The following is a 26,558-nucleotide window of genomic DNA, read 5'->3' on the forward strand; positions in this document are numbered from 1 at the left end:
CACCTAATCCCCTACCCCCCTGGCAGGATCACCTCTACCTGCCCTCCAGGAGCAACAGGCTTGTTGAGTCCTTTCAAGCCCTCCAAGCAACAGCAGCTCCCTGAGTGACCTTCCAGTGCTTCCCCGTGCTGTTAGAAAGATCTCCTACTGCCTAACCTGGATTCTTTTCCATTATTTCCTCCCGTGACTGTTTGTCCCACTTGAGGAGAACAGGAAAGGGGTTTTTACCTACGACTGGGACATTAGCTTTTACACACCCCAAGACTCATGCAGCTCCTCAGGCTCCCATCAGCCTTTCCTCCTCACCATGTGTACAAGGTGGTCATCTTCCCAGATGCTTTTCTCTATGGTTTCTGGTCTATATCTACAGAAACGTTGTGCTCCAAACTGGGCACAGTGCTCGAATGGAGTTCCCACCAGGGGAGGACATCTCCATGAACTTCACGCACAGACCCCATTCACCAATTCTCCCATCACGTTCAAAACCCTTGTTAAAAGGTCACAGCTTCCGAATCCAGCATCGGCAAAAACTGTGAACGCTTTCCAACAACCTCGATTACATTACGTCTTTCAAGAGGAAAAGCAGGGAAGAAAACACTGCAGTACAGCTTGCGAGATGCGATGGGTCTCAGGGGCACCTGGGCGTCAAGGTGAGACCCGTGAGGAGCAGACCCTGCCCGGGCGGGTGAGGTGCAGTCCCCTCGCCCGCTCCATCCCGCAAGACCCACACGAGGGCCAAGCTGCCATCGGAGGGGGCTGACGGCTTAGCACCCGGGCACGCCAGGCACCCTTCCTGGGCTGCTGGCAAGGGCAGGATGGCCACAGCTCTGGCAGCTGCCTGGGCGGGTGTCCCTGCACAGCCACCAGGCCGGCACGTGTGGTCAGAGGTCTCATCATTACAGAAATGAAGCAGAAAGCGATTTTGCCAGCCCCTCCTTGCCACTGACCCACCCTCTGAGCAGGTGCCGGGGGATGGATCTCCAACAGGGGCACTGAGTGCATTGAGGACGTCAGGGCTTCTCCCTCAAGGGCCACGGTGGGCTGAGGAGCGTGCCGGGCTCGCGCTGCTCCCAACGGGTGTATATACACACAGAGCACAGCGCCGGCCCCGCCTGCCCGCTGCCAGTGGTGACACGAGTGCCAGCCCCGCGAGCCAGCCTGCGGCCCCCGCCACACCGACGCAAACTGTCCCTGCGTGCCACCGAGCCAGGGGCACCAGAGCACTCCCAGGCTGCAGACACAGGAGCTGCCACCACCCCGAGAGGCTGCCGGGGCAGGAGGCAGCGTGGCACCCTGGCAGGTCCAGACGCCATCACAAGCACGCTGCTCAGAGCCAAACCCTGGCAGCTGCCGGCTACCGCGGGCAGGGGCTTCCTCCCACCGGCCCCGGGGCAAGGCAGCCAGCTCAGCCCGTCCCCGCTCTGGAGGACCCGTCTCAGGGCAGGTAAATGGGTCGGAAAACATCCACTCAATGCTCTAATTTGCCACCCGAGGGTGACCGCGGCAGCAGCCCCAAGCGCCCTGCATTGGCAAGGCGAGGGGCTGGCAGCTGGAGGCTGCCCTGCAGAGGAGGGCACTGCCCTGGGGATGGTGCAAACCCAGAACTAAAGGAGAATGTTTTGTTTTCAACTTCCACGGAAACAGATGGAGAAACTCGATATTCAACTAAAAGGAAAAAAACGTTGTCAACAGAAAGCTAAAAATAGGTTTAAATTGAATTAAAAAGAGAAAGAGAGAGAACAGAAAGTGAATGAATAAGAAACTAAAACACACCTGTGCCAGGAGTTGCATAAATGAATCAACAATATCAGGATGATCCCTGGGCCCTAAAATATAATAAAGATGTAACTTAAGAGAAAAATCATACAAACAGCAACTCAACATCATATAGTTATGTGATACAGAAAGAATTTACAAGTGAAAACAGGAGTGTAAGGGAGGAGGGGTGTGTGGGGAAGGGGATGGGCAACATGAGCAGCTTGAAGCAAGTTAAAGAAACAAAACATACAAAAAATCATGAAACTTGGAGAACCCAAGAACAGAAAGAAACTGCAAAGGAAAGGGTCTGAAGCCCCAGGGTCTCCAGCTAGCACCTGGGCGCTGCAGAGCCAAGGAGGAGATCTTCATGTCCTTGGGGAGGAAGAGGAGGAGGAGGAGCAGGGGCTAGCTGGGCACCATCTCCACAAGGAGAATTAGAGCTTTTGCACTGTGGGGACTGAGCGGGTGTCTTCAGAGCACCGTTTGGTCCTGGAAGATAACTGCAAGTGAACGACAACACCTCAGCAAACGCTTGACAGGCCCAGCCGGGCTCAGGCGTGCACATGCTTGTCACCAGCACCAGCTGCTCAGGAGCCCCTGGCACAGTCCCCTCCCACCCCGTTCCCAGATGCTCTCCGAGACCCTGAGTCCAGGACCCTTCTGCAGGTCTCCTCCAGCATCCTCCTGGGAGAGAGCAGCTCAGTGCCCAGAGATCTCTATGCCAGCACCACTCACCCTACCTTGGCATCTGACTCTGTGCACAGACACGTCTCAGCCCCTGCGGGGTCAGGCGTCCCCCCCTCTCCTGCCGCCCGTGGGCTCAGCAGAAGGGTCTCGCCCTGCTCAGGGCCAGCCGCCCACCGGAGGTGACCCACGGGGTGGGTGGGAGCACAGTCCTGGCACACAGCGAGCTGGATGGCCGCTCGTCTGAGCAAAGTTCGCGTCCAAGCGTTGGCACAGCTCGGGCTCTGTCCCCTCCCCTTTCCTCCTGCAGACATGCCTGCTGCTGCCCAGAGGCATCGCCGCCTCCCCAGGTGCCGAGCCAAGAGGGTTTCAGCGTACACGCATCCACACACCGCTGGCAGAAGCAGGGACTTGATCTCCGGGTAAGCCCGGCTCGCTTGCCGCTGACCCCAGTGACACCTCAGCGCAGCAGGATTTGCTTGGACCATGGCGTGATGATGAAGCAGGGGTCCTCACGCCTCCCCCACTTCTCTAGAGAGCTCTGAGCCTTGTACTGGGGGGCGGCATCACCCTACCCAGCACCCAGCTGTGAGCAAAGGACAAGACCCCTTGGGGACTGTAAACAGAGCTGCTGAAGGACCAGAGCCAGCAGCTCCGAGGTTTGTCCCCATCATGGGGCAAGTCACCAAGCGGCTGAGGGAAGCCATGGGGGGGCCTGTTCTAACTCCGTTTGCTTTTTGTAGTGCAGGCAGCGAGCCAAAGCGGGGCCCCTGCCCTGCGGGAGGATGCCAGCGTCCTCAGCATCGCAGCAGTGACTCGGTGGCCAGCAGTGACTCGGTGGCCAGCAGTGACTCTGAAAAGGTCCTTTCCCAGATATTCACACACACATCCTCCTGCTCGTGCGAGGCCTTGATTCCTGGCCATTATGAGCACCGCTGGCCCTGGGAGGAGCCCTGGGATCTCCTAGGGAGCACAGCCTCCCTGCCAAGTGGGACTGGAGCTCCGGCTCGACCCTTACAGCACGCGACGCCCAGCCCTGCTGCAGAAGCAGGACTGTCACGGCAATCCAAAGTCTCGCCTGGGAGTTTCCTGCTTCTGCTGCCCTGCAGGGAAGGTACCCACCTTCCAGGGGTTGGGATGAATCCAAGAAACAGAGATGGCCCCATTAGCTTAGCTAGGAGTGAAAACAGCCATTCCTGGTAAGACGCCTCCAGACTCCGTGCATGCAACAGCCTGACAACAGCCCCAGCGCGAAGAAGGGTTAATCCCACGTACCTTGCTGGAAGAGGGTCAGCGTGACTGAGGTAACGAGCAGGAAGAGGGCCTTGATGGGAGGGAAGTGGGCAGGCTCATGGGCAAAGATGTGAACCAGCTGCAAGAGAGAGAGGAGGACTGAAGCTGCTGCTGGTCCTGTGTGCCCCCAGCCTCCCCGGGGAGTGGCAGCCCCAGCCTCGAGCGTGGCTCCGTACCTGCCGGGTGAGGTCGATGGCAGAGGCCTGGGGGATGGTGCTGTACATCTGCCCCAGCATCTCGCACAGCTGAGGCACCATGGGGGCAAAATCATCCAGGAGGGTCTTCACGGACTTCTCAAAGATGGCACAGACGGACTGCGGGAGAAGAGGGACCGCATGAGCAATGGGTGTCTGGAGACCTCTCCTAGAGGGTAGGGCTTGATGGATGGGTCTCAAGGGAGGGAAGACTGGCAATGGGGATGGCGACCAGCCAGGCAGAGGGCTCACACCTGCACTGGTACTGGTGCCCTGCCCTGCAGCACAGGATGCTCCCAGAGACCGGGAAACACCCTTCCCACTGCAGCAAGAAGGCTCCCTGAGGACCAGGGGGAAGAGTGGCTGGTGGGACGCCGCACCTGGGCATTACTGTGAACTGAGCGAACTGGAGAAACACCAGGTGACAGAGGTCCAGGTCAGAGCAGAGCTACCCCCTTAGGGAATACAGGTTTGGTAAACCTCCATCTACTGTCTCCCTGTTCATGGCAGGGCCTCTGAAACTGGACAGGAGCAGAGCTGATGGGGGCACAAGACAAGAATGGCCAGATGCTGCTGGTGACAGCAAGTAGCACTGGTCCAGACAACCCAGCAAGACACCCCTCTTACAGGGCATAACCCAGAGTCTGTCCCTTGCTGTCCCCAGTTCAGGGGACAGAGGTCAGCAAGGACAGGCAGAGCTGCAGGCAGTACACAGGAGGAGCCTGGTTACCTCCACCACCTGGGCATCATTCAGCCACTTGCTGAGAACCTTCTGTATGAGCTGGAAGACTTGCTGCAGAACCACCACCACCTGGAAGGAACGAGAGGGACTGAAGAGAATTGGCCGCCATGGCACTGTGGAGGGGAGATTCAAGACTGAGCATTGCCTGGACTCAAACCTTCAGGCACCACTGCCTCCTCCACCCTCCGAAGCTGAGCAGCTTTCTTCCCTGCTGAAGCAGCCTGGCACAGCGCACAGCTGGCTGGCAGGCAGCGCCCAGGCTGTCCTCCAGTGCCCAGCCAAGAGGGATCCTGCAGGTCACCTCTGCCCACCTCAGGAGCAGTGGGATGAGCTGAAGGACTCGTTTTAGCTGGAATGCAGCAGCACCACCCTCTTCATGGTACACACTGCATTCCCCATTAACCCCCCTCTCCTGGCACCAGCAGTGAATAGCGAGGCTTTGGCCAGGCTGTGGCAAAGAGCATCGAGCTACTGCTGTACTCACTGGGTTGGGTCCTTGCTGCACTGGCAGCTTCTTGACTTCGGTGCTTTCGTGGTCATCATCGTGGTGGCTGATGTCTAGGGTGGTGAACAAGTTGGAGAGCAGGCCCAGGATGTGGATGATGGCCAGCTTGTTGGAGGGATTGGGCTGCCAGGGAAAATAAAGCCAAGTGTGACATAGACCACGCTGCTCAATCACAGTTGTGCCTTTGGGATGCTGAGGAATCAAGACTGTAGAGGCAAAGTGCCAGAGAGGTGTTCCCTGCACTCTCTTAAGCCCACATTCAAGAGTGCTGCTCCAAGACAGCAGCCCCAGGGCTACGGCCAGTGGGAGAAGCCACTTCTGGAGGGAGGTAGCACGAGGGCACTCACCGTTTCGTCAGCCAGCTTTTCCAGCTGCTGGATGTAGGGGGTGATCAGGGAGTGCAGGTTCTTCAGGATCTCCTCCACTTGCAGCGCAGAGAGCAGGAAACCAAGAGCCTGCATAAGCCACATGCACTGGCTTGTCTGGGACAGAGAGGAGACACAACGGGGCAGGTCACCGTCCAGCCTGCAGCCTTACCGCACACATGCTAGCTAAGACAGCTGCCAGGGGCCCAACCAGCAAAGCCAGGACCCCAGCATGCTGTAGCTCCTGAGCTGGATCACTCTAGGTGTATCTCACTGCAGGAGAGGGGAGCAGCTCCCTACCAGCACGGCAGAACCCAGGGAACAGGCGCTCTGCCACCAGCACACCTGGCCTCTTCCCAGCAACCCGCCAAGGAAAGACCAGTTGGTGCCCAGAGATCTCCATGCTGGCACCACTCGCCCTACCTCAGCACACCATCCTTTGCACAGACCCGTCTCAGCCCCTGTGGGGTCAGGCGTCCCACCCTGTCCTGGTCATAGGCACGGCCTGGGCTCTGTCCCCACACTCATCTCCCTCCTTTTTCCCCTTGAAGACATGTCTGCCGTCTCGGCATCCTTGGGCTTGGAGGGACTGGGAACTGCCAGAGTTAAGTCTCCCTGTGGGCTTCCCTCTCTATGGGGACATACCCCCCAGCACGACCCCAGCCCACGTGCGGTGGGAGCCCAGCAGCGCAGCGAGAGGCAGCCAGCAGGTACTCCTGCCCCACACACGATGGCTGCAGCACCGAGCTCTCCTCCGGGGACAGCCCAGCGCACGATGGCACTCCTCGTGTCTTCAGCTGAGCGTGACTAATGAGGGCAAGCAGAACCAGCCAGAGGTGTGAGCCAGCCCCTCTTACCTTGTGAATCTGCTTCATCAACACCTCCTGCCGAAGGGAAGGGGAGAGAGAAAGAAGAGGGTGAGTGCTGCGGAAAGCCCCTTCCCTTCCAGGAGGCAGGACTGATGGAGGAGTTCAAGACAACTGACACCAGTGTGGGCACAGACAAGCGGCACGTGGCTCCGCACAGCCTCCCCACAACCCACCACAGGCAGAGAGCAAAATCCTTGTCCTCTGGCAAGCTCTACCCCCAGCCAGCCCCCTCAGCCACGCAGTGAGGGGAGCCCCTGCCTCGGACAGGCTCTGCAGCAGGATGGCTTGAGCAGCCAACCTCAGCCAGGGCTTCCTCACCCCAGCGATGGTGTCCCCCAGGCTCCAAGAGCAGAGGCTCATGCCCTCCACTGGCCCCCCTCTGCTCCCATGCACACCCCAGCCCTCCTCCTAGTGCCTCGGGACTCCGAGTCCCATCTGTCCCAAATCTTGAGAGCCAAGAAAGACCACGGGATAACCTGCCCCAGCACTGCAGGGACCAGCTCAGTCTCCACGGGGTGGCTTGAACACCAGGATGTCCCCCAAGACGCTCAGCAGCGGCACCAGCTGCCTGGCAGGTGCAGAGCTGGCAGGATGCCGCTCCCAACAAGGCAAACAAACCCCGGGGAAAGGATGGATGCCCAAGTGCAACCCCAATGGACCCCTTGGCAGTCGTGTCTGGCACCGCTTGCCTTTTCTACACTCACAGGAGGATACAGGGCCTGCCACCTGGGTCTACTGGCCTAGGAACAGGATGCACAACTCCCCCACACCAAGCAAGATGTCCTGAGCTGCTGCTTTGCATCCCCCTGCCCTGATCCATGCGGAGGAAAGGTTTTGCACAGAGCACATCCCGGCTCGCCGCCACACGTCCATCTGCATCCAGCTCCTACCTGCGACACGGCAACGATGTTGGCAGCATAGGGCGGCAGGTCGTACTTGCACTCCCGGCAGATCTTCTTCAGGGTGGAGACACTAGAGATGGAGAGCTCAGGGTTGCCCAAGGCTTGGAGCACCAGCGGCAGCACGTTGTTAATCATGACGGGGTGATCAGCCAGCCACTCCGACAGGGCCCCTGCGCACACAGACGGGATCAGACCGCAGGACTGTGCCACGGGCTCTTGCTCCCCGCGTCCCGGGATGCTCAGCTTTGCTTTTTGCTGCTGTTATTGCTGGGCAGGAGCGGTCTCAGAGAGGCTCCCCCTCCCCAGCCCAGCCTGCACGTGAGCAAAGGCCTCACCGATAGTGAACATGACGGTGTCAGCGAGCTGCACGTTGCTGATGCTGATCCGGGGAATGAGGCCGATCAGCCCTGGCACCACATCGGAGTAGTTCACATCGATGGTCTCAGCGATGGACTGGAAGCCGTAGAGCAAGGCCTCCGTGTGCTGCCAGAGTAGGAGACTCACCATCAGAGCCACGCGCTGACCCTCGATGCCCACCCCCGCCCCGGGCACTACCTCAGACCCCCACGCAGCGGCCGAGGAGGCTGGTCCCTGGGCAGTGCTAAGGACAGGGAAGCAGAAGACGACCTGTTCCTCCTCCCAGCAGACCCCAGAGAGCCCACAAGTGTGCTGGCAAGGTGGTCATGCTTCTCGCCTCTACCACATCCCTTTGCTCTCAACACCCTGTAGCAAGGATAGGTCCCCGAGGGGCTGGTAGCCATCAGCCTGGTGCCCGGGTGCCCTCACTCACCTGCCACGTGGACGGCTGCTCCGTGTTGGTCAGGAGACGTCCCAGTTTGTCGTAGAGGCTGCTCAAGAGCTCAGCACCCAGCATCTCATACACATACATCAGCGTGTCAGAGATGTCCACCCTGCAGAGAACATGGAGGGTCTCCAAACGCTGTCCCCATCCCCTGCAGAGCGCTCCACGCATGGACACGTTATTTCTCCCGCTGCCAGGCAGGATGCAGGCACTGCCGCGGAGTGCTCCCAGGGCTTCCTAGGCAGGGCAACTGGTGCCATGCCAAAACACCAGCTCATTTCCACATCACCACCACAGCCAAAACAGCTCTTGGTGGAAGGAATCTCCTCCATGTCCCTCCCTGGGTGTCCCCATGACGCTCAGGCTCCAGGGAGGCAGGCTGCTGCCTGCGTCCTCGCCTGCCTGACAAACAAGCCCAAACCTCCCAGCTGTACCTGTATATCCGAAACTGCTCCTTCTCATCCGAAGACCAGAAGCCATACTCCTCATCGGAGGGGAACTGGGCTTTGTGCAGCAGTACATCCACCAGCTGGAAGTAGACAGGCCTGTAGACCTGCTGGTACACTGCCTGCTTGTCCGGCTCGAAGGAGAGGATGTCATCCTGGCGGCAGGAGGAGCAATACATCAGGTGTTGCAGGGGAAAGGAAATGGAGCCAGCATGCCTGCTGCACGGGGGCCTCAGGCGCATCTCCCAGGGCTGGTGGGACCTGTCACACCTCGGAGGTTGCATTTCCAACTCCCCAAGGTCCACCTGATGCCGAGCCCTTCTGCAGCGGCAGTGTTACCTGGAGCCAAGATGCCAGAAGCCCCAGCAGCCGGGTGGACCCTTGGGCGTTTGAGGACAGCACGGTTACAGCAGGTTACACTGCCCTGCCATGTCCTAGCCTCAGGAGCACGCCTGCATCATCAGGAGAACGTATTCCTCGGACCCTTGCGAAGCAGGCTAGGATGGGTGCCTGGGGAGCACAGCACTCTCCTGCCTGCACCCGTATCCCCAGACCCATCCAGAGAAGCAGCAAGAGGAGGTGGAAGCCTCGGCCCAGCCCTGCGCAGCAGAGGAGCTGCCAGCACGGCACCGACATCACCCCCCTCCCTGCCCACGCTCAGCCACGCTGCACCAGATTGCAAAGGAATGGAGCTGGAGGGATGAATGGGGGCTAAAAATAGAGCACGACGTGGCAGGGCTGCTCTGCTGGCGCAGGGAACACTGGCCATGGGAGAGGGACCCCCCACTGGGCGGCCACTAGGAGCCCCCAGCCCTCTCTTTCCTCCTCCGAGAGACCATGACCGCCAGCCCGGCAGCAGGGTCTAGCCCGCAGTAAGCTGGCACGTGCTCTCCTCCCTGCCTGCGGCCGGTGCAGCCGTGCAGCAAGGAGCTAAACAACCAGATCTGCTGCTAGAAAAAAAAAAATTACCATGAAGTTTTAATTAGTTATCTTAATGAGGCCCTTAAAGGCTGGCTCAGACTTCCAAGGAAGACTGGGGGTGGAAAAAGCAAGCCACGGGGCCAGCATTTCTGAGGTACGTGCCCTGTGGTGGCTGCGAGTGCAGGGCGAGGAGCGGGAGCATCGGAAATCCCTGGGGACCACACGCAGCCAGGCCAGACCCCGGTCCCTGGTGTCTCCAGCCCTGCCTGGAGTGCAGGATCCAGGCAGGCTGCCCCACAACAGCCACTGACCTGCAGCGTGTACCAGAAGGTGAGCGTCAAGGAGCTGGTGGTTTCGTTGACGGGATAGTGCCCAGGGATGCCGGTGCAGAACATGATCATGTTGACCAGGGCCAGGAAGCTCTGCCAGTGCTCCACCTGGTCCAGGAGGGCCCTGGGGAGCAGACAGCATGGTCAGGGTGGCAGCACCGCTGCGAGCCTGGCTCCTCTGCCCTGAGACACATCACCGGGTGCAGGACAGGCCCTGGACGAAGCCGCATGGGGAACAGCAGGCTGCTCCAAGCTCATTCCCTCTCCTGGGGACCATCCCCAGCACTCACCGGGAGTGGTTCTCCCCCAAGGCCACAGCGATGCGGCAGATCCCATGCGACGTCTCCATGTCCCCGCTCTGGACCGCCTGGCGTAGCTGCTCTTGGAGCCCCAGCACGGGGGGGATGAGCTTCAGGAGGGTGTTCACATACCTGCAAGCACAGCCTGAATCAGCGCCGGGCATCGCCTCACCGGCACTGGCTGCCATGGCACCCATCCCTCCTGATGCTCTCCCAGGGTTCCTGCCCAGCTTTCCCTACTGGAAAGCTGCTTTGTGCAACAGGGTGAATCCAGGAGCCTTTACCACTTACAGAGACTCTCCTCCCAGCCCGTGGCATCGGGATGAAGGCTGAAGCCCTGAGTACTCCTGCAGCGGGGCCTCTGCAAGCGAAGAGATAGGGCCAAGCCAGTGGCCACCAGCTCTGTGCAAATCTCCCACAGTGTGGGCACCTGCACCACAGTGTGGGCACCTGCCTCTGCCCACCCGAACCTGCCGGCAGGACTGCCAGCACCCCCAGCCAGCACTAAATTGTCACTGCCATGACCAGCTCTGAGCAAGCTGTGCCCGCGTGCCGCAGCGTCGGCGGCGATTGGGAGCGGGAGAAGGGTGGTGAAGGCAGACCTGTGGGCTCTTTTCGCCATGCTTGCAGCCCGTGCTTCTCAGCTCTGCATGAGAGCAGCCAAAATTGCCGGTGGGAAGCCGCTCGACTCTCCAGCACGGGCACATCTAGATTGTGCTCTCTGGCTGGGATGAAGTGGGCAGCCACCCTCGGGGACCCCTACCCAGGGAGGATGCTGGCCCTACGGCACGGCCCCCCGGCCCCCCACCCTCCTGGGCTGCCGCAGCCCTGAGCGGCACAGCTCTCCCACATCACATCACGCACATCAGCCTCCCCTCCGCGCCGCTGCCTGGAAGTGATGGTAACCACGGCAACGAGAAGGAGGCAGCCAAGGTGAAATGCAGCCCAGGGCCCCCGGAGAGAGGCCGTGCTGGAGGCTGATGAGCAGCCTGCCATTTCCCTGCCTGCCGAAGTGTGTTATCCGGAGCTGCAGCTATTCCGTGCGCTCCCTGCCTGCCCCGCCGCACGCAGGTGCGGGGCCAAGGATGCATGGAGTGGGAGGCACACGTGATGCCAGCTCTCCTGTTGCCCACCACGGGGAAAAGACGTGAGCGCTGGCACTAGGACAGCTGCATGTCCACCCTGGAGCGGCACGGCTGCCCAGCGCTCCGGCAGCTCTTGCTGTGGCCAACGTAAGAGTGAACAAAGCCATCAGTGCCACCAGCACAGGGAGAGAGCCGTGCTGGTGGTGGCAGCTTCTACCTTCTAGGAGAAGGCAGAGGGAAAAGGAAGTCTCCGCCTCAACATCCCCTCTGTGTGCTGTGTGCTGCTGGGGGTCACCCCCCCTTGCCCTTCTCCTCCAGAGGAAATCACAGGGCCAAGGGGACAGGTATTTGTGCGTAAACCATTTTCAAGTCTCTGATGCCCCGTGAGTGATGCCCGTGGCAGTGTGGGAGCGCTATGATTATGGATGATTTGGGAATTCACCAGCTTCTCTCCCAGGGAACCGATGCTACAGTCAGGGTCAGCCCAAGGGAGCTGACAAAAAGGCACAGGGGACCCTCCACTGCTCCAGTGTAGGGCAAAGCCATCCTTCCTCCACAGCACTGGGCTCACACTTCCCTAGAGATGTTTTTACAATTTTAGGAATTTATGACAAGGATCCTGCTTCTGCTGGTTACCTTAAAATACTCACGGTGCAGATGCCTAGACCTGAGCTAGTCCTCTGGACTCCCTGCACAGCCAACAGAGAGAACCACCTGGATTTGCTTCCATGCTGCAACTCATCCCATGTTAGTGAAGACTTCTAGAAAAGGTTGAGTGAACCATGTCTCCTGAGCGCCACCTTGCTCTGCTCGTTACCTATGCAGATGTAAGGGCAACTCAGACGCAAGGGTCCCCAGCAAGGAGGGAGACTCCTACTCTAGGTGAGTTGTTTCAACCAGTCACCCAAGAGCCATGGCCAAGCCAGCCGGAGCCGGGCTCCTCTCCTCCGCGCCCAGCCAGCACGGAGCCCCAGGCCACCCCACCTGGCCAGTGCTGCGTCCCAGCCCTGAGCAACCAGCTGGCACCACGGCCCTGACCAGGTGCAGAACTTGCCCCCGGAGGCAGACACGACGTCTGCCGGCCCTGCTGCCAGCCACCGCTTCCCACCCCCTGCACCCCAGCGCCAGGCAGGAGAGGACAAGACCATCCCAGCCCAGGTGAGCCTCTGGCCACCCAGCTGAGCAGCCTGTCTCCAGCAGCTGATGACTGGGAATACCTGTGAAAGGGTCTATGAACGTGACAGCCACACAGTGACGCTTCCCCATGTATCTCCCTCCAGCGATTTGTCTTGGCCTTCCTGAGCAAGATTTGCTATCTTGGTATTTAGCAGCTGAGCATGCACAGCCCCCTCCATGGGACCAGGACCTCCTTCTGCTCTTCTCACAACCCTCCCCAAACCACACCACAGTGCAGGGCACAACCTGTGCGGGGAAGATATGGGCAGCTCACACAGGACAATCTCATCCTTCCTGATCCAAAATCTGAGCCACGTCCTGATGAGAAAACACAATGTATTAAAAACCTATTTCTAATGAAGCTCTTAGAAAACTCTTCTAGTGAAATTCCTCTTCAGGGATTCAGCAGCAGGTGCCAAGACCAGGAAGGGATGGGCTGGACACCATGTGATCCCACCTGGACACCTGCAATCCCGCCAGCTCCATCACTGCAGCAACACCCTACTGCTTTCAAAGAGGTGGCTCAGTGTCTGATGCCCACGCTCCATAACTCCCGCCATGGGCACACACCGCATGGAGGTCCCTCTCCCCGCTCCGACACTACCCGCCGGGCTGCAGGAGTGTGGCCAAGTGCTGCATGCCAGCTCTTGCCCTGCAGCACGCGCCACCGAGCTCTCTGACCCGCTTAGCTGGGGGATAATCCTGCGACTCAGGAGCTTCCCACCACCCCCAAGAGCGGAGGTGTGCACAGAGCCAAGCCTCTGAGGTTTCTGCTCAGGAACACCGTATCCTAACAGAGGAGTGCCGTCCAGACTCCAGCACTCCTCTGGGTGCTAAGGGCTCCCACCCACCTGGCAGGTAAGGAGATCAAACGCTTCGCACCTACAGATCTCTGCTGCATCACCTCTAGTAACACCTTGGAGGCAGGAAAGCCACCCGCTGCTGCTCGCAAGCAGGGAAATGGAAGCTGCCCGGCACAAGCGACTTACCCTGAGGGTGATCCTTGCCCACGAGGTCCCACCTGCCCTTCTCCACCTGGACACGGGTGGCAGCCGGCTACTCCCGGGGTGGGAGCTGCAGCATGAGGGATGCCTGGCAAGGTGATGCTCCCCTGGGAAGATGACCCACAGGCTACATAACCCCCAGCAGCAGAAGCCAAGCTCATGAGCCACTGAGCCTTCTGCTGACGGTTGAGGCACACATCCATGATCACCTCCGCAGCAACGTCAACGAAGCCAGCTGGGAAGGGGCGAAGAGGAGACACAGGGTCCGTAACACCCAGGGGAACACGTGGGAAAGTGGGGAGCCCTGAGACTAACCCTCTCACAGAGTGATGCCCTACAAAGCTCTAGAGAGGACCATGTTGGCAGCCCAGCGCCAAGGATGCTCCAAGCCTGCAGCCAAGGGCAGCGGGGAACCAGGCCCCTGCGGAAAAAAAGGCGAGAGACTGTGGAGGAAGAGAGCGGCTGAAAAGCAGCAGGGATCCCCCAGACTGTCGAGAAAAGAGGCAGAAAGGTCAGGAGACTCCCTGGGGGCTCTGGGAAGAGCTGGATCCGCTGCGGCTGAGCAACAAAGCCAGAGGGGCGGGACAGCCAGCACCAGGGGAAGCGGGAGGAGGGATACGGGATGGAGGACACAAGGAACAAAGGGGAAGAGAGAGCCCACCGGGGCTGGGAAGTGGCAGCTCTGTGAGCTACCTCGCTCCTGAAGCTATCCCGGATCTCAGCACCGAGCACAGTCCTGCTCCTCCCTGGAGCAGCTGACACCACACACCGCCTGGCAGGGCGGCCCTGTGACAATGCCACCGCTGTCCCCGCGCCCCCGGACCAGGGGCTGCGCCAGGCTCGCACACACTGGGCAGCCTTTCAGGCCGGCTGCCTGCCCCGTCCTGGCCACTGCCCGCACGCCTACGGACAGGGAGGGTGCTCTGCCACGGCCGATCATGCCTCCAAGGAGAAGGATGGAGAGCAAGTGCTGGTGATGCTGTAAGGGAGCCACCAGTGTGGCAGGACCGAACGGGGCCAGAAACTGCATGGCAGGGTCAGCACGGGAGCGGAGAGGAAACTCCACTGTCAGCCACGCTTCTCACTAAAACTCACTCTGAAAGCTCAACAGAAAGCTTTTAATGCAACTGAAGAACAGTGCTGCAGGGTCAGGCTCCCGCACACAGGTGGGGAATCACAGCCAAGGGACTTCTGAGACTCAAGGGAAGTGGAAAAGAGGAAGGCAGCGAGTCCAACATTTCAGAACTGCAAGTCACCCTCTCTCACCTTCTCATTTTCTGTACGAATCCTGCTACAAGGGTTTGGGCTGGCCCACAGCCAAGGAAAAGCTGTTTGTGGTCATCTTCTGAATACTAGCAAATGAGGCAACCCCTCCCCGCACCCAGCAACGCATCGAAGTCCTGACGCATCCCTTTGCACACCAGGACTTGCAGTCTCCAGATGCTACCCCCTTGGCATTGCGGAGGGCAGCCCCAGGCTGCGCTCAAGCCGGGGACCGCGCTGGCTGCCCCTGCCCTGAAGCCAATGTGAGGACCAGGGCTCACAACCGCAGCGGCAGCAGCATCCGCACCACTGCAGAGGGTCAGAGCCTGCACAATGCGCAGCGATGCACAGGGATGCACAGCGGCAGCAGCTCAGCCCAGTCTTCAAGGAAACCCTCCTCTTCGGGGGAAGGTTGCTAAGCAGCCAGGAGGGGATGTGGCCGCGAGAACCGGCGGAGATGCACTTTCCCTTCTGCGGGCATCGGTCCCGAGAGCTGACAGCAGCTCGGACAACGCGGCCAAGCAGACAAGCTTGGAGCCCCACAGCGCAGCCCCGGCAGGACCTGCCCCAGTCCCAGCTCCCAGCTCAGCTGCACCAGGGGCAGCCATGGCCACAAACAAAAGACAAGTCCTCGGCTGGCATGAGCTGTTGGAGCCAGGAGGAGGGAGAAGACTGACAGGTCTGGTTTTGTTATCTCTGCATCAAATCAGTTCCTTGGCTGGACCAGCAGCACGAGGCAGAGGAGGGTCTCTGAAATCCCCCTGGCCAGAGCTGGGCAGCTGGTCCCTGGTCGGGCACTGCTGGGTCTGACACGAGGGACCAGAAGGGAGCATCCTCCTCTGCTGGAGAGGAGGAGGGTGGAGATGGGCCGCGGCTGCCCATGGTCCCCACAAGTCAACCGTGGTGCAAAGCCTTCCAGGGCCAACCACGTGAAACCAGGAGTCTCCGGCTGCTTTTAACATCTCCCACTTCCAAACCCTGTCATAACCTCCAGGGCCGATGGTAGCTAGAAAAAAGCCTGAGGTTTTTCCTCCCCACCCCATTCCCCCATTGATGCCCAGGAGCACCAGCCTGCAGCGCACGGGAGAGGCTGCCCTTACCTCTGGGCATCGGGCTGGGAAATGGCATTGACAACAGCCTCCACCGCTGTGTCGAAGAGCTCCGGGTCCTGCAGAGAGGTGAAAGCTGCCTGGATCAGGTTTTCACAGTCCATCAGTGGGATCTCCAGCTGCACCCAGCTGGAGAAGCACTTCAACACCTTCTGCTTGATGAAACCCGGGGAGTCCTGCTGCTGCAGCAGCTGCTCCAGCAAAGGGAAGACGGAGCCGCACTCCTGCGCCAGGACACTTCGTACCTGGCCCTTGCGGTACTGCGGCAGGCGGCTGGTCTGAAACTCCTCGGGCAGCACCGTCAGCAGCTCCAGCAGCGCCAGGCACCGCGCTCGCCCGTCCACGTTGGAGTCCTCTGCCTGGAACATGCGCACCATGTCTGCCACAGCGCAGGGCCAAGCCTCTGGCATCATGCTGAGGGCCAGGGAGGCCAGTGCCACGCACAGCCGGGTCAGCACGATCTTGGAGCCGCTAGCGAAGCGGGTGATGTGGGTGAAGAGCTGTGACTTGAGGCTCTCGTACTGGTCGGCCGGGATGTCGTTCCAGTAACGGGAGATTTTAATGTGGAGAGCGCTGGCACCGAAGTACTGGATCTCGGGCACCTTGTCCATGTTGAGAAGCAGCCAGCTGAAGTGCCACGCCTGGGGGGAGACCTGCGCCTGCATCAGCCATTTCTGAGCCAAGTTCTTGTTCTCGATGTTTGGGTCGTAATACAGCTGATGGAGAGCCTGGAAGAGAGAGGGAAGCACCCTGGAGCAGCCAAGGAGCACAGCCCTGGCCGGTCCCGCCAGGGGAAGGCTCACCGGGAAGGCTCACCGGCATGGAGCCCAGCGCCCGGGCTGCCCGCCAGCCGCTGCCCTGCAAAGCCAGCCGCCCTCCCTGTGTCAGCCTGCCTTAGCTGGCCTCCCTGCTTGGGCTCTCGGTGAAGCGAGAGCGATCTGGCAGCAGGCGAGGACCTGCAAAGCATTCTTCCCCTCCTCCTCTCACAGAGCCCTCTGGAAATTTCTTTTCCTTAGTCATCTCCCATCCTCGCCTTCGCTCATGCCGAACCCGCCTGCTTCCCTGCTGATGCACCGTCACCGGGGTGGGCGCAGGACCCCTCTGCAGCGCGAGGGCTGTAAGGGACACCGCCGGCACTCCTGCCTTCCACCTGCACCCGCTCTCAGAAAAGTGCTGTCGATGCACCGGCTCTCAGAAACCGTGTGTGGCCCAAAGCTTGCGTCCGGGAGCCCAAGGAAGCAAGAGCTGCTGCAGATATCTCCGTCTGTCAGGTTGTACAGAGCCCTGGAAACCCACAGTCACTAAGCTCAGGGATTAATCCCTCCACAGAGTCCCTCTGAAGTATTCCCAAAGCCACCCAGTTACAGCTGGGCCAGGAGAGCTGGCATCTAACCCCGCCACTGCCACCACCTCCCGGGACAGTCCAGGGCTGCTCACTCCCTCTCCCCGTACGGAGGAGAACACCACTTACCTGCTCCAACAGCTTTGGGAGATCTAGTTACTGCTTTGCAGAGCTCAGATCCACGTGAACAGCCTCACGCAGGCTGCAAGACTTTATTTGTAGAGGAATATTATATAGATCTTAAGGGTAACATTAATTAGTTACTCATCCTGAGCGGGTGCAACTGGTAACCAGCGATGCCCTCACACATGGAGGGGGACAGAACTACCCTTTGCCTGAACTCCATTTTCCAGCAGTGAGGCTTTCTGCCGGCCAGAGTGTGTTTCACTTCAAGTCGCTGACTGCATATGCCAGGAGCAAGGAAGAGCAATGGCATTTGTCAGGCTATCAGGCACGCGTCGCGCCCCACCATCAAATCAGAGGATGATTCCAGCAGGTGCAGAGGATTTTTTGTGTCCCCATCCCGGCTCCAGGTCTCAGATATCCTCCTCCTCCCCCCTAAAAAGCTCTATGAAATTCTTGTGTGGCTCTTGTACCCAGGAGAGGATTTAAACCCTATTTTTAAGCATGCAGAGCTGGCAGCCCGGGGCACAGGAACAAGCTTCCCAAGCAAGCGCTTGTGCCTCCTGCTGCTTTCCAGCACAAGACCAAAGAGCAGGACAAAATGGCAGGAACCTCACAGAGATGGCATTGCCTGGGCCATCATTTGAAAAGCCTCTGTTCAAGACTTCGTGGCGGGGGGAAACGAGGATAACCTCTTTGTGAGAAAGAAAGAGGTTATGAAGTATGTTGTAGGAGACAGAGCCAGCCGACACGGGCTGCAGAGGGACAGGAGTCTGTCCCACTAAAAGATGTATCCTGACACAGAAAAGGTTAACCCTAGATAAGCAGGATACGGGGAGAGAGAAATCTGTTCTGACAGAGCAGCCAAGGGGAGCCCACGAGTTATCAGCAGCTACCTGAAACCTTGCACTGCTCTCGGTTATCTCAGACTCTTACCTGAAGCATCACTCAGCTGCTGGGGCAGAGGTAAGCACTGTCATCCCCTCCCATCAAAGCAACAATTTACTTCCCTACCAAGCACTAGCTGCAGATGTGCTAAAAGTTCAACCACTCCGGGGGGTAGGAACCTGGCTCCTACCCCTGCTCTTCCACTGAAGACTGAGTCATCCTGCAGCAGGGCTGGAGCTGGAGATCCCAACGATCTCCTCCAGTACCAGCTCAGTCTCTTATTTGCCCCCATCAGAGCTTGATGCTTCTTTCCAAAAGAAATGTCACTTGAGATTCCCAGAGTCGGTGTCAGCTCACTTGTCTCCTTCCCCGCTCACTGGGCACCCTGACAAGGTGCAAAGGCCAGTCCCCACCACCTGCTCCCTAGCCCGGGACCCCTCCCCACCACCTCTCAGACCCTCCATTTACACTCCCGTGCATTCCCTAATTAATTGATTTTTTCTATTTTGAATAGTCTTCCTGATAAAACTTAGAAAATTGTGGTGGGAAACAAAATCCCTATGCATCATATATTATAAGGCACAAGCTGTATACATGCTCCAGGAGTCCTAACCTCTAATCCAGTACAAGGTTTGTAAAGTGCGGACCACGCCACGTGTGGAGGACGGACCTGGCTCCAGCGCTGGGTTTCCAACCCACGAGTTTCCCAGATGCTCACCTCCGCTGGCTTCAGGGCTGCTGCTTCATGGTCTCACGGTGGGGAGCTGTGCAGGGAAAGCGCGGCCCTGCGTACACTCCGGGCACACGGAAGCGAGCCCCCGGAGCGATGTGAATGCGGGGTGAGCCTTACGCAGTGCCGCGGGTGATGGGGAACGTCGCAGGGCAGCAGAGTGGGGGCTGGCGCACGCAGCCTGCCCACTGGGAAGCAGCTGCGGGATCATCCTCCCGCCCGGCTGAGGTTGCCGGTGCTGCTGGCTAAGCCCTGATCCTGCCACCGCTTCCAGGCAAGCAGACCCCGGTGCTTTCATGGGATCACCTGACCGAAGGGAGAGGAGCAAGCAACCAGGCAGAGCCCAGCACAAGGCTGAGGCATGAGCATCCTGCACGCAGCCCCTGCGCGAGCACCCTGCGTGCAGCCCTGGCAGCAGAGACCCTGGTGCTGCAGAGACCCCTGCTGCGTCATAACGATGGCAAAGAGGGAGCATTATCGTAGATGCTCCCCTCGATGCTCATGCTGGGGGGATATCACTATCACCGCATTAGAGGAATGGTGAGCAATCAGGTTGTGAGAGCCCTCCCCAGGCAGGGTCAGCTTTCCAGCCACGCAGATGGCTTTCCCACCACCACCACCCCAGCACCTCGCCTGTACCCCTCATGCTCCGTCCGCCCTGCAGTGGTGCCCGCTGTCACCAGTGAGCTCTCTGGAGAGGCATCCATCGCCCAGCAACACCACCCCAGAGCCCTGCTCCTCCCGCTGGGAGCCTCTGGGGAGGTTTCCAGCGGAGGCCCCCGGGGACACATGCTGGAGCCTCTGCTGCTCAGCACCTCAGGGAGAGAGGGTGAGTGGCGAGATGACAAAGTCTACCAACTACACGAAGTTATTCAGAGGATGGAAACAAAGCCGACACTGAAGAGTCACGCTGCAAGCTGTTGGAAGTCAGAAGAATACTCTGGAAAAACGCGTCTGCTGGCTTTCTCACCCCCATTCCCTGAGCACCCTACCCGGGATGGGACCGGCCGTGGCAGCTCCTGGCCGGAGCATGGCTGTTCCTGCCTGCGTGCAGGATGTCAGGTAGAGAGGCAAGGCAGCACGTGCCCCGGGGCTGCTGACAGTGCACCCCATCTGGTGCTCTACACGACACGGGAGAGCCTTCCAGAGGACCTCCAAGGATGGGCATTAATACTGGAACCATCCTAGCCCAGCCCAAAGCAGCAGATGAAACCCCTGGGAGAAGACTAGGCTCTTTCCCTAGCCTACCACGCACATCGGCTGAGTACCATCCTCTGCTGAGAGCGTGGGACAGGAGGCTGCAAGGCACCGTGCCCTGCAGAAGGGTACCTGAACACCCGGTGTGCTCCTCCCCAGCAAAGAAAGGCACCATCCTCATCCCAGAGGCAGGCACCGGCTGCTGTTGGACTTTTGACAACACCGCACCGGCCAGCACTCTCAGGGCCATCAGGAAGCACTGGAGATGATGAGAGGAACTCATTAGTGCCAGGAGGGAGAAGCAGAAGGCATGAAATCGGGCAGTGACATCTAACAGGGAGGCTTTGTGCATTCTGATTTGAACGGGTGGCTGCCACCAGACCTGCCTCCTCCGCAATTAGACCTGTAACGTGAGAGCTGGTAAACAGCCCGGCTGTCAGCTATGCCCTTTGGCCAGGGAAGGAGCTTTCTCCAACATCAGCTCTGCTTGGCTGAAAATAATTCAAGCTTGTTATGATGGCTCTTCCCTGCCCTAAAAAGCTGTGGCCAAAGTCTCAGTTAGGCTCTAGATACTGGAGCGGTATCAGCTGCTCAAGAGAGCCAGAAGTAAGCTGCCTTGGGGCGGGGGAGCTTGCCCAAAAGGCACGGGTCAGGGGTCCCATGCTGGTCACTTTGGACAGTGGGAGGGGGACCAGTCCAAGGAGAGTTATTGCCAAGCAAAGGCACCTGATCTTAGCTGGCAGTCTGGTATCACAGGGGAAAAGAAGCTGCCACGAGCCCCGCATCTCCCAGCCCTCACCCCTCGGAGCTTCTGCAGGGAGCCCAGAGCCAGCAGGGTGTCTGTCCGACTGCACGGTGTCAATCCATTAACATAGGGTCCCCAGCAGAGAGTTGTATCTGTGCCATTTGTGGGGTGACAAGAGGAGCCCCAGATGTGCAGCTCTGGCCCCACAGAGTAGAAGCGTGCTGCCTGCCATTCCCTGGGGGCTCCTCAGAGAGATGGGTCCCCTCCAGGGGCCAGGCTGCTTGAGCTAATGGAGGTAACAGCGGGTACAGCTCTGAGGTCTGCAAGCCGGCAGGGAAAACAGCAAACTGCAAAACATATTCCTGTTCTGCTCCTTGCCCTGTGCCCACAGCCGTGGCACGCCAGGGGCAGCGGTGGCCACGGCCCCTCGGCAGCCACCAGCCTTCTTCCAGCAGGACCCCCCCGGGGTGTCTCCCGCTGCAGTCGCTCGCTGTCCTTTCTAGCTGAACGCACTCGCACCGCCAGCGCTCCAGGCCTGCGACAGCACAGCCATTACCACGGCTCTGCCGAGCGAAGGGAACGTCATCCCTGCCTCCCCCCGCCCCGCGCAGCAGCCATCCTCCCCCTGTCCTCCCCCTGCCACGGCCGGGCAGGCTGAGCAGCCAGCAGCCCCGGGAAGGCGGCAGCCTGCTGAAGCGCCGAGGATAGCAAACGGATGCAAAATAAAGCTGTGCATGTGCTGCCAGGCGTGCTGCTCCTGCTCAAGGCACCCACATTTTGCCAGCAGTCCCAAAGAACAGGGTTTTTTTCCCAACTCCTAATAAGAGGTGCTGCCACTTTGCACCCCTCTTTGAGCCCAGCTTGCCCACACCAAGTCCTCGGCTGTCCCCAAGGGGCTGCAGCCCAGACGTGGCTCGGCAGCGTCAGCATCCCTCCTGCTTCGCTGCCATAGGCCCTTTGCAGAGAACGGTGTGGTCCCCAGCAGGGACGGGGGCTGCAGGAGACACGTGCGCTCAGCGGTGGTGGCTAGGGGCCTGCACAAGCAAAGGGTGAGCAGGACCAGAGAGGAACCCTGGGAGCACAGGGCCCAGGATGAGTTGCAAGGGTGACCCGAATACCTCTGCCCACCACCTCGTGTTTCTACCCATCACCTCAATGAACAAGTCTGCAAGGGTTTTGAGAGGAATCCCTGCTGGCAGGCAGGTGCCGATCTCACCCGTTTCTGCTCCATAAGATGTCGGAGCTGAGATGAGGCTCCAGTGATGGGCCTTGTAGGGCAAAGCCAAGCCCTGGCAAGCACAAGGTGCTGCCTTCTCCTCCCATCACCATGACGCCACAGGAAGGAGCAAGGTGTTCAGCCAAGGTTGGCTCTGGGTGGAATCTGCTTTTGCAGTGAAGATCTACTTAAATGCTGAACAAGGTGACTCCTCGCTTCCCTTAATTTTGCAAGAATCTCCCCTTCCAAGGCCCCTAACTTACCATCCCCGGCACGGTTGCCACATCTCGTATATGTGGGCTGCCTCTAAGGAAGAAGTGGCCAAGGTGCTGCCAGCGGTGCACCAGACAGGGGATGCCATTCCCCCATCCTGACGTGTCCATAATTCTCTTCATCAGGTTTCCGAAGACAGGCAATAACCTTTTTCTGAAGAAAGCAGATGCACTTGGGTTTCTCCTCCCCATCCCGTGTGGAAGGCAGCCTCGGCAGCTGCCACATCCCCGAAGCTCAGCATCTCCAAGGAGCGGTGATCAAAGCCACCCCTCTCCTATCGCAGTAGGCTCCGGATGTCAGCTCCATGACACCCCGCCTACCCATCCTGCCGGAGAGACTCTGTGCATTCATCAGGCATCTCCAGAGAGGCACACGGCAATCTGGAAGGCCCAGAGATGCCAGACCGCTCATGTGCTAAGGAAAAGATGTCAGTGAATATTACAAACACCCCAGAGGATCAGAGGCAGGCCAAGGGAGGAAAGACCTGGAAGGAATCAGACAAAAAAACAGGGCGAGAGCAGGCACTTGGGAAATTCAGGGAGGAATGGCACTGCCTTCTTTCTTATTTCAAAAAGGGGGATACTGCTGGAGCAGATTCAACTGCACTGAAAGCAGGTAAAGAGGGTCTCTCCTGGCCAACCCCGCAGTGTTAGGTGCTGCCACCCCTGACCCAGGGGGACCAAAATGCAAGGCACAAGTCCTGCTTGTGCACTGCTCCTCCGAGACGGACACAGAGAGCAGGGACCGAACGTCTGCAATCCATCTTCACCGGAGCAGCGTTCATCCTGCAGCAGGAGCATCACCTCCCCAGGGCAGCGTCGCCCCATCACCAGGCTGTCGGTCACACTGGGGACAGCCCCTGGGCACACAAAAGCACACGCAGGTCACGAACCAGATTGCACCATTTAGGCACGGGAAGGCCGAGCATCCTCGCTGCCTGAAGCCTTCGGCTTGCGCAGCCTTCCCTTCCCTCCGACCCCTCCAGGCGCAGCAGCAGAGCCCCGCTCAGCAGCAGGTGCAGGGGAAGCAGAGCCAGCCCAGAGCTGCCGGCCGGCCACCCAGCAGGTCCACACAGCACGGCCACGCCAGCCTGCTCTAGCTGTGCCGAAGCCAGAGCAGCATCTAGGTCAGGCTCGGAAGAAAACAAAAAGCAGCCGAGCAGCCCTCAGCTGGGACTGGGGGATGCTGACACAGTAACCTGACACAACGGCTCAGCCCCAGTGCGGCCCTGCTCCTTCCCTGTGTCATGGGAGAGCTCCGTATGGAAAAATGGAGAAAAAAAAAAATGCAGGGAGCAACTTTCAGACGGCTCCTGAAGCGCAGCACCTGAACCTGACACCTCCTTAGGAATGGAGGCAGCTGCCTGCCTGCTGCCTGCGGGCTTCAGACCTGCCAGTTGGCAAAGGGCAGTGTGGGCCCAGCCTACAGCATCCATACTCTCCCGCCTCCCTGCAACCGCTGGTCACAGCTGGAGGGATCTAACCGGCTCTCTCTGGCACACGTCATGCTGGATAAACACAGCGATGATCCTCTTCAGCTACACGGAAACATGGAGCCCTGCAAAACTGTGGGGGCATTTGCCCAGTCCACTGCATAATAAACAACAGTGCAGGTACAGAAGGGTCTTCCAGGGATGAGAATCCTCCCCACAAAAACCATCAGAAGAGCGTGACGGGCACGGTCTGCTCAGAGACTTCCCTGGCTACAACTGCCACACGTGATGACTTCCACTGTGGGTGACCTGGAGAGGCTTCAACCCTCTGACTTAAGAGATAACCAGCTCCTTATGCTGTTCCTAACCCCAGCATTTATCACTAACTGACTCAGAGTGGAGTCAAAGCCCGACTTTAATCAGTATTCAATGTTATTAATAGAGCCAAGCACAAAACCTGGCAGGCAGAAGAGCCCAGGCCAGTAGGAGCATCATTTATCTGCCAGCATCACCTCTGACAAAGCAGCTCTACCCACCTGCCTCCCACCAGCCCAGCCCCCAGCAAAGCCCACCCTTGCTTTGCTTTGTACCAGAAACACCCCGCAGCCCTCCCTTGAAAAGACAGACACAGGAAGGCTCCGAGCTGCTGAACCTCTGAGCTTTTTCTGATCCCACCTCACATTTCTTCCTCTGGGCAGGGACCATCCTGCTGCCCCCAGCCAGCAGCTCAAAGCCTCACCAGGCTCCACAGCCGCATCTTCAGAGGACACCACCGAGATGGCAAAGCCTGCGGAGACTGGGAGAAGCTGGGTGGGCTGGGGGAGGGGAGTTGAAGCACCCTCGAGGGCATCTTTGCCTCCTCCCAGGTGGCAGGAGACTAAATCCAGAGCGGCGCGGCGAGGGCAAGCTGCCTCTCGGCACAGCCCCACCTCACCCAGGCAGCGCCGGGCGCCCCCCGCCCTGGCACTGCCCACCCTTCCTGGGCAAGTGTGCGCTTCATTGTTGGTGCAAACAAAGGAGCGGTTTGTGTCTGCCGAAGAGAAAGGAAGTCAGAGGCAAAATCATCCAGCAGCCCTGGATATATGCAGATTAAGCTGCAGAAGGTTGCATTAATGTAGCATTTTCCAGACATCAGTTAATCCCCCCAGCCGTGCTCTGTCTCCGTCTCCCTGGCAGAGGTGGGCTGTCTCACCTGCAGTCACAAAGGCAACTGGCGCCCACTTACAAACCTGACATCCCTGACCCGACACCTCCCGCAAGGCCGGGCAAGCTGCTGGGTAGGGACGGGTGCGAAACACAAGCCATGTGCCCACCAGCACACCCGTGGGCATCACTTTGGCAAGGAACTCAGTTTATTCTTATCGAGGAAAAATGAGGACGCTGGGATTCCCACTAGCTGTCTGGGGACCGAGCTATGGATCGACAGGCTGTCAGTCTCCGAGCGGATGTCTGCCTACAGGGTGAGTGGAAGGGAGAATCACTCTCTTGCTGTTTGCCCTTCAGGGATGCATCCTCTGCTGCCCTGCCCCCATCACCTCCAAGATGGCCCAAGGGAAGGATTTTGCTCAGCTGCCCCCCTGGCGCTCACTGGGGTGCCCTGCTCGGTCTCCATGATGAACCTCAGGTCACACGGAGGCTGCTCGGGCTCTTCCCAGCAGCAGTGTGATGCTGGCAGGCCTCGGTTTGCCGTGGCCATTCCCTGCATCCCAGGTTTCAGCAATCACGACCTCGATCCTCTTGCCCTGCAGCTGCTTAGGGAGGACCTCGAGCATCAGCAGGAGCACGGGGGCTGGATCAATCCAGATTTAGAAAGGCATCACCGGGCCATCCGCCCTCCAAAGGCTTTTCCCAACCGCAATTCCCAACAATTCCCAGCACCTGGTGAAAGCCCGGCTGCCCTCCCTTCCCTGTCTGATGGAGACACTGATAATGTCGGGGGCAGCCCGGACTAGACCCGTAGGCTCTCCCTGCCCGGCGCTGCAGCACGGCGACCCAGAGGACGCCCGTCGGAGACACAACTCCTCCCTTCTGCTCCCATTTCTGCCACATCATTTTCTCTCCCCGGGCTGCCCCGGCGCACAGGAGCCGGCGGCTCCACCTCCCGCGCCGCGCACCGGACCCCCCGGGCGCCGAGGCGGGTCCCCGCCGCCCCCGCTGCGGGCAGGGCGGGCAGGGCAGCGGGGATGCCGCCCCGCCGCCCTCCCGGGCCCGGCACCGCCGAGCAGGTGCCCCCCCGAGCCGCAGCCCCCGCACCCCCGCGGCAGCATCAGCATCCCGCAACCGCGTCCCCCAGCCCCGCCAACGCCGCGGGTGGGCTGGGTGGGTTCGGGGCGGCTCGCTCACCTTCTCCACGTTCTCCACGGTGAAGTCGAGGCCCTGCGGCGGCGGCGGCGCCTCCGCCCTCCGCTCCATGGCTGCGGCGGCGCTCAGGAGGCGGCGGCAGTGGCGGCGGGCGGGCGACAGCGGCGGCGCACGGGCAGCCGCATCGCGGCGGGACCCGCCTCCCCGCCCCGACGAGGGCGGCGGCACCGGGGCGGCGCGGCTCGGCGCGGCTCGGCACGGGGGGCAGCGGCGGTCGGGCCGGGAGGCGCCCGAGGGACGCCCCGAGCGGCACCGCCGCCCCGCTCCGCTTCGGCAGCGTCTCGCCCCGCTGCCCCGCAGGCGCCACCGGGCAGCCCGGGACCTGCCGCAGCGCCGCGCCGCACGCCGGGAGCCGTAGTCCCGGCCCACGCGCGTCCCCTGCCGGGCACCGGCACCAGCACCGAGCGCCGCCCCTGGTCCCCGCGCGTGGTGCGGGCAGTGCCGGCAGGAACCCTGCTCAGCACCGCCTCCCACCCTCCCGCTGCCAGCCCACGGGTGTCAAACA

At 60.0% G+C, this 26,558-nt stretch overlaps 1 protein-coding gene across 2 annotated transcripts in view; it reads right to left on the reverse strand.

Moving 5' to 3' along the window:
- The window catches only part of IPO13 (importin 13), a 32,213-nt gene extending 6,022 nt beyond the window's left edge, over positions 1-26,191 (reverse strand). For both annotated transcript variants that reach the window (XM_075155981.1, XM_075155980.1), the window contains exons 1-15: positions 26,036-26,191; positions 15,738-16,474; positions 10,101-10,241; positions 9,793-9,934; positions 8,549-8,715; positions 8,103-8,223; positions 7,648-7,795; positions 7,301-7,482; positions 6,399-6,425; positions 5,524-5,658; positions 5,156-5,299; positions 4,660-4,740; positions 3,912-4,049; positions 3,718-3,814; positions 1,774-1,826 (exon numbers count right to left, since the gene is read on the reverse strand). In XM_075155981.1, coding sequence (XP_075012082.1) covers positions 1,774-1,826; positions 3,718-3,814; positions 3,912-4,049; positions 4,660-4,740; positions 5,156-5,299; positions 5,524-5,658; positions 6,399-6,425; positions 7,301-7,482; positions 7,648-7,795; positions 8,103-8,223; positions 8,549-8,715; positions 9,793-9,934; positions 10,101-10,241; positions 15,738-16,474; positions 26,036-26,104 — 2,382 coding nt within the window. In that variant the 5' untranslated portion in view covers positions 26,105-26,191. The remainder of the gene's footprint in view (positions 1-1,773; positions 1,827-3,717; positions 3,815-3,911; positions 4,050-4,659; positions 4,741-5,155; positions 5,300-5,523; positions 5,659-6,398; positions 6,426-7,300; positions 7,483-7,647; positions 7,796-8,102; positions 8,224-8,548; positions 8,716-9,792; positions 9,935-10,100; positions 10,242-15,737; positions 16,475-26,035) is intronic.
- Between the last annotated feature and the right edge of the window lie 367 nt (positions 26,192-26,558).

The sequence above is a fragment of the Calonectris borealis genome, chromosome 8 (assembly GCF_964195595.1).
Source record: "Calonectris borealis chromosome 8, bCalBor7.hap1.2, whole genome shotgun sequence".
Taxonomy (NCBI): domain Eukaryota; kingdom Metazoa; phylum Chordata; class Aves; order Procellariiformes; family Procellariidae; genus Calonectris; species Calonectris borealis.